An 11,568-nucleotide genomic window follows, 5' to 3' on the forward strand; every position below is an offset into this window, starting at 1 on the left:
ATAATTTGCAATGCTTTATTTAGCAGTCACAGAACAGTAACAAGCCTCTAACTGTCGGTTGTGGTTGTATATTTGGCTAGATTTAAGTTGGGGGTGTGCGAATATTCGACACTTTCGAATAACGAAGTTCCGAAATAACGAACTTTCGAAGTTTGACTGCTCGATTCGGTCTTCGAATCGAATAGTCACTATTCGTAAATGCGAATATTTGTCGAATACCTTTCGAATATTTTCCAAGCGTCAACTACGCCCAAATGAACACAATACTGATGAAAAAGTACGGTAAGCCTACAGCCACGCGGGCATAGTATACACATAAACTTGAGCGCTTGCGTGGTAGAGCAGGCGACGTCACTTAGGTATCCCTACTTTACAAGCGACAGGAGGGATACGTGTATATCTTGGCAAATATCTACTAAGATTCCACAGACTACTTTCCTTCTCCACAAGAAAAGTAGAAAGATAGCCTATCAAGGAAAGGGTCAGGCAAGGAGAGACAATCTCTCCAATGCTATTCACTGCATGCTTAGAAGTATTCAACCTCTTAGACTGGGAAGGCTCAGGAGTGAGGATCAACGGCGAATACCTCAGCAACCGCTGATTTGCAGATGACATTGTCCTATTCAGCAATAACGGGGACGAATTACAGCAAATGATTGAGGACCTTAACCGAGAAAGTGTAAGAGTGGGGTTGAAGATTAATATGCAGAAGACAAACATAATATTCAATAGCCTGGCAATAGCCTGACCCTTTAGCAATTATAACTGTCTATAAAGTGCCATTGTACTGTTCAATGAAGTCTACAATAAAATTCAGTGACCCAGCGAGCAAGTCTTGGCACCATCAACTAAGTTGGCAAAATTCTAAACTCTCATTGAAGGTTATCGGCGGATCTGTTTGTACCGATTGAATTGTCGTTTTTCGACGGGCTTTGCGATACGGTTAATGTGCACGACCGAGGATCGTTTATTTACTGCATAAAAATTCTACTGTATAACGTACGTGCTTGCACCTCGTTCCACTTTGCTGATTACATGCGGATCGTTTCTTGAACGACAGGTGCCGCGCGTGTACCTAGGCTACAATGAATAGAAGTATTGAAAGCAGCGCATCTTGCATGCAATCTTTACCTTAGATTCTGACCTAAAACTATCTCAAGTAAATCATACATGCTTCCAGGCTCAACGTGATTGTCAGGATGTCGGGCCGTTTGAAAGAGACAAATAACAAATTCAAACGTACGCGATTAGCCAGCAACGGTAATACAGCTCTTTTTCTGCGGCACAACTTATTTGCGCGAACGTTTGTTGAGACCATTTCGTGCAACCCCTGCCTCGCATGCTCGCGATGCAGATTTCACGCCGGCTGCGAATGAATTCAGGAAATGCCACGAAGTGAAAACAAATGAATGAGTACATCTTGTTAATCATAGGACACGTACGTATAACGCACGTAGCTGCATTTTCGGCACACCGAATAACACAAGGGCAGCATCACCTTTTCTAGAAACTGCATGCCTGGATTCATTTCTTTCACGCACGTGCGTAAAAAGGGAACTCAATATAAAGCTTATGCCAGGCGTCTTACCTTGTCGTGATTTACATAAAGGCACGCAGCAGTGCGACAGTGTTGATTTTTATCATTTACTTTGTCGTACAAAGTGTATACACACGCAAACATCGCGGCTTGGCGCGAGCAGACGACAGCAAACGTGCGGCGCAGGCGGGGTAACTGGTGGCGCCAGGAGGCTCGTAGTGGCAGAAATACGATCTAGAACAGGCGCGTCGACGGCTTCTGTTCCCAGCGGCCGTGGGCTCGCGGCTCGCCAAGCACGCCGTGGGTTTCATTGTTTCGATATTGAAAAAGACTGCGAAGGTCGACCCGTGCAAGGTAAGCGTCGTTTTTTTTTTTTTCGATTTTGAGTAACAAGACTAGCGTGGACTTATTTCAGTCCGCTGTCGATACTAGAACGACTTGGACTAGCCATTCCTGAATCACGGGGCTTGCATTTTTCTCCAAGCATCGCCTCGGCGGCCACTTTCGATTCTGTTTTCCAGCCACTCGGCGTCTATTGTTGTAAGGTGTAGCCTCGCATGATCAGTTTCGAGCGAACATTCAGAGACAACTGCATCAGCAAATACATTATTACAATTTCTTCCAGCGCACCCATTGATTTTAGTAGGCGTGCCCCAACTATAAAGAAAGAAAAAAATTTGCAGCACGTTTGTCGCCAAGCTTTTTGCTCGCGATGATGCGTAGGTGTCTTGTGTTTCACATGCTGTGTCACAGTGAAAAACGTTCGTTCGTTCTTTCTGAACCACCTCACACCCGCCGCCCTGGCATAGTGGCTATCAGGGGTGGGCGAAGATACATTGCAATTGTATCGTGATACGATACACAAGGTATCCGGGCAACAAGTATTTGCTATACAGACTAGAGCACTGCACGGGCTCGGGCTTACCCGAAAGCCCGGGCCCGGCCCGGCCCACGGGCCGGGCCGGGTAGAGCAGTTTTTTCACGGGCTCGGGCCGGGCTCGGGCACGGCATGTGCTTTTCAACCCGGGTCCGGGCCGGGCCCGGGTTTTTTTACACGGGCCCGGGCCGGACTCGGACTTTCTGGTGGTGTGCATGCAACGTGCAGCGAGTTATCCTCGCGCGTCGCGATTCTGAAAAACATGTTTTTTTTCAGTCTCGGGCCGGGCTCGGGCCGGGCTCGGGCCTAAGATAAAGGGGTGGCGGGCCGGGCCGGGCGGGCAACGTAGATTATTTCCGGGCTGGGTCCGGGTCTCGCCATAAATTTTTGGGTCGGGCTTGGGCGGGCAGCCCAACGTAAAAACGGGCCCGGGCCGGGCCCGGGCTGAAAAAATCGGCCCGTGCAGTGCTCTAATACAGACACAACATACTACCGCAGTTATTGTCTCTGATACGATACTTTCCATTTGTATCTTAAGATACTTCGATACATTAGCAAATTTCTCATTACAGATCTACATAATGTAGCAGCAAACGCGTACGCACAAAAATGTTTGCTTGGAAATTTCATATCTCCAACCAACCTTGTTTTATTTGAATGAAATGTCTGTTAGTATCTCAACATTTTTGTCTTTCTTGCTCCGAAATCAATTTCCGAAACAATTTATGGGGGTTGCTTTAGCTGCTTAACATGAAAGCTCTTCATACCCTGCGCTGCCAGCGGTTTTTGCTTGCCGCTTTTGCAATTAATGCCATTCGCTGCTCTGCTTGCCGACCAGCTAGCGGGTCGCCACCTAATTACTAGAACGTTAATAAGAAGACTCTACACGATGGCGCAAATACCTGTATGTTGTATCTTAAGATACATGATATTCTTTCATGTATCGGAAATACAGATACTGATACACGTCTTGCCAGACGTATCATGTTACAGATACAAGATGCCCAAAGAGTATCTAAGATCCATGTATTTTCCAAACTGCCCAGCACTGGTGCCTATCATATAACGCTGCCAAGCACGAGGTGGCCGGTTCGAATCCTAGCCAGGGCGGCCGCATTTCGATGACGGCGCAAAGAGAAAACCATCCACATTCTATTTCATACCAAGTTTCTTTCTCTCTATATTCCTCTACGCCAAGTCCTTTTGTGAACAAATCAGCCCAGGCAGCTCATGTGTCGCCTTCCGATCCCGTAGTGTCGTCTGGCGCTGTTCGCCCTGCATTTACGAACTCTCCATTGTCACTTTGGGTTCTGTTATCTGAACTTGGCAAAGGCGTTCTCGAAGGCTGTGTGCATTTCGTATCTAAGCGCGACCGCCCCATATCCTATCGCAAAGGATGTGGACGCCTTTTATCACATGAACCGCTGCCGGGTGGGAGTGAAACACAACAGGAAAAAGAAAAGAAGGCAAATCTGAGTGCATTGCTACACACGTAGTTACTTGGAAGCGCACAGAAGAAAGCAAGTGTCAGAGAGCGCGTCGAGCTGTTGCATCAAGCTTGTCGCAGCAGACGAATTCACAAGGCTACTTTTTTTTTTTTTTGCATGACCTTGTTGGTGAATCATGCAAGCAGCAAACGTAGCGCACAAGTTGCGAAGGGGGTAAAATTAGGTCACCAGGCATAACGCCAAGTTGTCCTGTTGCTTTTTCGTTTACTGCTCGTAGCAGACGATCCTGAAACGCCGGCCGATACACTCGACACCGCATGCGCCGATCATGGCGCCACCAAGCTTTCTACGTTCAAGCGGCTCACTTTGAACTGCTTTAACACTTTCGCGCTTCAATGCGCGCATTAACTTTGGTTCTCGGCTATCATTTACATCTTTGCACCTTTTTTTTTCCAGTGTAGGGTAGCAAACCAAATGCCCCTCCGCTATATCAAGCTGCGGAAAAGAGAAAGGGTGCCTAAGCAGCAATAATACCACCACCATTCATCTTTACTGTGCAGATGGGTTTAACTTTGCAGGTGAGCCGGGGGTTTGCCGGAAGATGGAGTTTGTCGCGAGAAGACAAAGGCGGGCTAGTTGGTTTGACTTCATTTGCACACACTAAACGACGACAACACGAAAAGGACACAAAGACCAGCGCAGGCTGACAACTGAACTTTATTGTTAACACAGAACATATATGCACCCTCGAGAACATCTCACGATCACGGCGCATGGCAACAGAGCACACCTGTTCATTGAGAGAATTTTCATTGAGCCGGTGCAGTTCTTTGTTTGACCAAACCGCTATTTTTGTATGTTCACCCTAATCAGGCAAATTGTAGAAGCTTGGCACATACTTAGACTGGAAGAAGCATGTGTTAGTCATCCGTCTGTGGCTTTGAATGACAGCGAAATTAACTTGCTCAACAATAGAAGATAGTGTGCCGATTATGCTGCTTTTCGTGATGCTTTTATCATGCGGGACGTGTGCTCCGTTGTCCATGAGCGGTGACCGTGAGATGGTTCTCGAGAGTGCACATATGTGCTGTGTTGGGAATAAAGTTCAGTTGTCACTCTACGCTGGTCTTTGTGTCCCTATGGTGCTGCCGTAGTTTAGTGCGCGCAAGTATTCCACAATGTTGCGGCAAAAGCTGAAGAGAACGCTTAGTCTTTCCTAATGAATAGAGCTGGCAGCTTTTCTGTGAATTTAAATACTCTTTCTTAAGCTAGGCCCTTGCTTAGTCCCTTGCTTAGCCCCTTGCTTTAGCTAAGCCGGGGGTCTCGGCTCAAGCAAGGGGCTGAACAGGTGCGGGGATTCGGGTTCCTTGGTTTCGGACTCGGGGCTGGTCCGAACCCCGGCTATAGATGTTTCGGGCCATTCCTCCACATTGCTTCTGCGCCTTCTTTGTGATGTCGCTGCCAGTTTACTAAAAAACAAAAAAAAAGGATCAATCGAGGGTGGACTTGCCACAGTTGCCAACCGTGAAGCCGTTTGTTCCCGAGTAGCATACATTCCAAATGTGGCAAAGAAAATGACCATGTAGAAAAATATACAGCGGCGATACAACAGTATAAATGCGGAAAAAAAATGCGTTAGTATGACGTCACATCTCTGTGAGGTCCCGGATCCATGATTTTACATCTACAACACGCCCCATGATGCTGTCGACTGAAGTGCTAATCGGTATTTTTTTTTTTTTTTTTACCACGCCGTAATTGCTTAGAGCTTATGGTGCTGGGATGCTAAGCACGAAATCGAGGGATCGAATCCCAGCCACGGCGGCGGCATTTCAATGGGGGCGAAATGCAGAAAACGCCCGGGTACTTTGATTTAGGTGCACCTTAAAGAACCCCAGATGGTCCAAATTAACCCAGAGTCCCCCACTACGGCGTGCCTCATAATCATACGGTGGTTTTGGCACGTAAAACCCCATAATTTTTAATCGGTAAATTTTAGTCAAATAATTAGATAGGCATCACTTTGACCCTGACGTTCATGTACCGCCTATAATAAAGCGTTTCCAGAAAGTCGCCTCTTAATAATCTCTTCTGCGCTATGCTCAGTATAATCATTCATAGTATTTGCTGAAACCAAAAAGATCCAATTGAGCCAAATGAAGTTGCTGTATGGAAGTGCTGGGGCGTATTATTATTTTAAGCTAGTTGATTTGTTTGTTTTTTTCCTACTACCGCATTCTATGTTGTTATTGCTTTATCTATTTATTCTTTTTCTTTCCTCTTCATTTTACTCCTTCCTAAAGAGTAATGGACAGGCGTTGTTCTGTATCCGGTGGCCGCGACCAGCCTGCTCCCTTTCCATTCCCCTCTCTGTCCATGGTATGTTCCTTCAAATCGAACAGATGATAATAACAGTAAGCAGAAGCAGCAGAATAATACTGCACAAAATGCATAGAGCGAGCAAAATCGACAATGCCGCAAATATATTCCTTCCCTGTACGGTTGCGTGAGGCGAAGAGTCCTTAGTATTATGATGCACCAAAGTGTCGTATCTTATAGCGATGAATTGTTTTAAGTGTTAGTCGGGCGGATGATGCGAAAAGTACGACGAAATACGGCCGAAATTATAGATTTGGACAAGATCGCAATGGGTTGACGAGATCAGAGAGTCCCTGGAGCCCGTTTGATTTCTTGGTCTGTCCCTTTTTTTCAGCTGATCGTCCCTCGAGTGCAGTACGCAGGGGTTTGCCAAATGACTCCTCCTTGACGTCAGAACACAGACTTCAACATACGCAAGATGGGCGAAAACTCTTCGGGACCACGGGCGCAGGCCTCGGCTGACCTGGCTTCGGAGTTGGTCAGCGTGTTTGAGTGTCCCGTGTGCCTCGATCCCGTCATGCCGCCCATCGCCCAATGCGTGAACGGTCATCTGCTGTGCTTCCCGTGTCGGAACAAGATCACCGTGTGTCCACTGTGCAGGGTAGGGATCAGTAAGTTGCCGATAAATAGGTTACTTCTGTAAACACACGATCCGTTTTTTTTTTTTTTTTTTTTTTTTTTTTTTTCAGGCGGAATTATCTTTACCTACTCTCTTGAATTTAGCCTGGCTGCTGGCTGCAGCTGGGTCACTCGGTATCTGCTGAGCAGCAAAGTCTCCCACTGCTCAGCTTGGACCCAGAAGAGCAGCTTTGGGCCGTCCGGATGGCCGAAGACGCCGCCAGAAAACAAGGGCTGGCCACCGTCTGAGGAAGGGAGGCCTGGGGGTTAGTCTCCCAACCCCCGCCGCCCCCAGACCCCATCATGGACAAAATAAAGTTTTATCTCTCTCTCTCGGTATCTGCTGATGATGTGTGGTGTTTAATGGCGCAAGGGCCCGCTATAGTCGAGGAGCGCCGTGACATATGGCAATGGCTTGTCTGTGTATTGTATATGAAATGACCGAATGAATTGCAAATGATAGATGTAATGCGTCTGCAAAGAGGCCTAAGAAAACGGCCCACCGTAAACATCGTAAAAATTACTAGGGGCCCCTTAGACGACTTGAGGGCATTAGGCAGGCTAAGTCCCAGTTTGACCAATGATGATGATTATTATTATTATTGGCATCCCCTTTGAAACGGAGCGGCGACAACTAGTCACCTAGCCTGCTTGATTTAATCAGGTATACTATACATGTTCCTTATCTAGCATTTTTGTATACCCCTCATGGATCTTTCTTTTTTTTTTTTCCAAAATTTACCCTGTATCGCTACCTACGATTTTAAGAGATCAAGTCGTATCCATCTTTTCCCTGATTTTTTTTTCCACCAGTACTCTAATCGTCTCTTGTTTATCTCTACGGCTGATCTGTTGATGTTTCCTTCCACTTTAAACCCAAGCGCTTCTGGGAGTTGCACGTTACCTACGGTTCTCGCAGGGTGCATCCCGTCGCATTCCATTAGGATATGCTGAGTGTTCTCTGGATCTTTACTGCAGCATACACATGCCTCCTCTAGTTCCGAATATTTGCTCCGGTATGTTTTGGTCCATAGGCAACCGGCTCGAGCCTCAACCTGCCGAGGACGCGAGCGCCATCTGGATGGTGTTTTAGCAAGTAACCTACCCGGGCGGCAACACTACATTTGCTAGTAGGTACAGCGTTTGACCGCTGCGCCGCTCGCGCGTACCGCGTTTCTAGGTGGTAGAGGTGGTTTCTTTCGCCGAGGGCGCTCGAACGCAATCATATGGTTCGCATGAATGCAACCCTTCCAAGTGTGGCTGTGTGGCTACGGCGCTCGCTTTGGGATCGCGCGTTCGCTGGTTCGAATCCCACCCGGGCTAGAATTTTTTTTCTTAATATCACGTTTTTCTTTTTCTTTTTTTTGCTCTCTGTTTGCCAGCGTGGTCGTTTGAACCCCGGTGCCACGGCGGCAGCCGTGGTACCGGGCGCCGACGCGAAGCGGCGGTCGTTGGGGTGTTGCGAAGCGCAGCGTAGCAACACCCCAAATAAAAAAAAATGTCACAGTTTCGCCCTAAGGGCGAAGCAATGAATGCGATAGCAACACAGCAATGTCATACGAAGTAAGGTGAGCGGCTTTGGTAGCAATATGAATTGTAGTAAACATTAGCTGATTAAGTAAGCAGGCGTGCTGCGGCGTAAGTAGACCGACATGAAGAGAGACTCGATGACCACGAGAAGGCGCGTGTGAAACGGTGGTGTTGATGAGAAGCGCTTCCCGTGGGCAGCGCGCGTGCGAAGGGACACACCTGTAGCGCTGCACTGCCGATCCGGGCAGCATTGCGTGTGTAGCGTGCGTTGGAAAATGTGGCCCGACTATTACGAACTGAATGAACAAGCGTGGTGTGAGCGCGCACAAACACGAAGAGATCACACTGAATGACAGCAGACAACGACTGTCCAAACGCTGGCAGCAAGCATACGCCGCAGCGGGCGAGGGTACGTGCGGTCTATCGCTTCAACGGAAACTGAATGCGCCGGCGCTTAAAGGTCAGAGCCGCGTGGAGATAAGAGACGGTGCGAGCGAGCGACGAGCGCGGTTGTTGGCAGAGAAGTGCGCCCCCCCCCCCCCCCCCCCTTGCTCCCTCCGGCGCTGGCTTCCTGCTTCCTTGCTTGCGCGTGGGAGATTGAGTGCGTTCGCTCTCCGTGATAGCGCGCGTCCCCGCACGCTTCCTCTCGGGCATACGGCGCGCGGCGAAGATTTTATCTATAGAGAACCTCACGGCGACGGCGACGACGACGGCGACGGGGACGACGACGGCAGAAATCCGGTTCAAGTGTCCATATAATTGCTATCGCAATAATACTGCTCCAGTCAGGTAGACTGCTCCCTCCCTGATAGTGAGATTATATTTAGATCATCAAAACAGTGATGCGTTTATAATACCACCGATCCACCACCAGTCACCACCAGCCCAGCGTTTTCTCCGTCAACGCCTTCTCCGTTCCAACGGCGGCGGCTACAAACATGGTACGCGCGAGCGGCGCAGCGTGGCGCCAGCGGTCAAACGCTGTACCTACTAAATACGCACCCGGGCGCGTCACTGTTTTATGGTAGAAATGCTGAAAAAGGGGTTTGTGTTTGAGTTTCCTCGTAACTGGATTATGTCTTGTCGAACATTCAAATTACAATCCGACGCTATCATGTCTGCAGGTTGTGGTTAAGCCGTACTTTGCGATTTTCTGACGGATATTACTTAGAGAAATTCAATTTTTGTTCACTAACGCCTTGCGCCACACGGAGGGACTGCGCGGTCGGGGTGGTTCGGGATGATTTTCTTGACCGGGCAACGCCCCGACGCCGAATTTTCTGCGACACGTGGCTCTTGACCGTATGCTGGGTTGTTGAGTACATGAACGCTCTGGGGCGTGGTACCTACGGGTGCCAAGTCCCCTTCCCATCTGACAACGGCACCGTATAGCGTTAAAATGCTTCACATTAGGAGTTGACTCTGAACTAACAATTAAGCACAGCCTTGCGCTGTCATGGGAGGCCGGAGTAACGCCCCCGAGGCAAAGACCCGCTCGAATGCCCTTTGCTCCCCTTGGCGGTACCATTGTTGCGCAGGCGATGTCCGTGCCTTGTCTATGGAGAAAGTGGCGGAAAAGCTTCCCTACTCGTGCAAGTACTCGGAATATGGCTGCCCCGCTCAACTACTCTTGATTTCAAAACCGGATCACGAGAAGGCGTGTGATTTCAGGTCGGTTAATTTTGCTTAATGACATGCTCTCTCTCCTCGGCGATGGCTAAATGTTCCGTGTTCGTAGGGTGATGTGGCTTTTCTTAATATCAGTCTGGCCATTCCAAGACTGCGGCGACCACGCGTCGTAAGTGGTCATTGGCAGCCAACCAAATCAGTGCTGTTTCGGGGCTCCTAAATTGGGCTCTCGTGCCACTGAGCACTTGTGCGACATGGGGGACGAAGAGACGGTAGACTTGGAGTAGGTGAACAATATTTACAAAATACAGCAAGGAAGTAGCATCCACGGCAGAAAAATATAGTTGCCTAATAGTGGCCAAATATCATTCGGAGCCCACTAGACCGACGAGGTCGAATGCTGGTGACTCTCCTTTAAATGGCCCGGTCTGCCATTGCCAGTCCGTCGTAGCCAATGTTCTAAAAACGACGGAGTGTGCTAGGAGGCTCAAACCAACCCAGTGGTGTTGAGGATCGTGTGTCCTAGTCTACGGTATTTTTCTTTCGTTTTGCAAAGTAAATTAGTTAATTTAATCTAATTATCTAACCTTTTATATGTCAGCTTCACCAAGAAAGTGCCAGCGCGAAAGTTGTAGATGACATTTAAAAATGGCCGACTAAAGTTTTGCAACTAAGTACCATTGATGGAGCTTCTTGTAATTGCCTGTAAAGAAATACCGCGAAATAGGAAAACACGCGTGTGATAGCACCCCAATTTCAGCACAATCATTTCGATCGTTAACGGACCGTGTCCCTGCATATTCACGGAGGAGGCGTTGTGTGTGTGGACGGGCATTGCGAAGGCGATGGTTGCGCACGTCCGTGAATCCCACCAGGACATCCCCATAGTGAATGGTGAGCCGGGAGTTTCGTGCTTTGTAGTAGCAAGTCAAAACTTCCCCATAACGAGAGATGCTCGAGTAATAGCAGTTTAGAATAGAATACGAGATTGCAGGGAAATTGGGTTCAAGTATATAACTGAATCTCGACTATTGTACAAACAGAATTATTTAAAGAATTTTCATATATATATATATATATATATATATATATATATATATATATATATATACGTACTACGCACTATACGCACTACAATATGCACTAGGTTGGCTTCGCGTAACGCCGTTCCTCTTTTTTTAGATCGTGCTGCGCGATAGCTGGGACACCCTGTATATATATTGTGACGTCACAGTAAGGGCGGACCTTTACTGAGCCCGAGAGACGACACGGCGAAGAAGGGCGGCGTCCACAACCAGCCTGAACAGCCTTCGACACAGTCCACGCTGATGATGATGCGCCCGCACGCGCGATGAAGATGAGGGGCACACGCATGATGATGATAATGTACAGATGATGAAGAAGTGCACAATAAATGCCCACACTAATTTCCCTCGCGCGAAAGCGGCCATCCTGGCCGCTGCCTAAAGGTACGGAGAACGCCGCGTGAAGGGCTTATACGAGAAACGTGGACTACTTCGGTAGAGCGGCAACGGCGGTCAGTTGAGGAA

At 48.3% G+C, this 11,568-nt stretch overlaps 1 protein-coding gene across 1 annotated transcript; it reads left to right on the forward strand.

Annotated features, from left to right (window-relative positions):
• The first annotated feature begins 6,659 nt into the window (after positions 1 to 6,659).
• On the forward strand, positions 6,660 to 10,079 carry LOC125941342 (E3 ubiquitin-protein ligase sina-like). The gene is made up of 2 exons (XM_049658384.1): positions 6,660 to 6,852; positions 9,928 to 10,079. The coding sequence occupies exons 1-2, from the start codon at positions 6,660 to 6,662 to the stop codon at positions 10,077 to 10,079; spliced, it is 345 nt and encodes a 114-aa protein (XP_049514341.1).
• The last annotated feature ends 1,489 nt before the right edge of the window (positions 10,080 to 11,568 follow it).

Source organism: Dermacentor silvarum, chromosome 11 (genome assembly GCF_013339745.2).
Source record: "Dermacentor silvarum isolate Dsil-2018 chromosome 11, BIME_Dsil_1.4, whole genome shotgun sequence".
NCBI lineage: Eukaryota > Metazoa > Arthropoda > Arachnida > Ixodida > Ixodidae > Dermacentor > Dermacentor silvarum.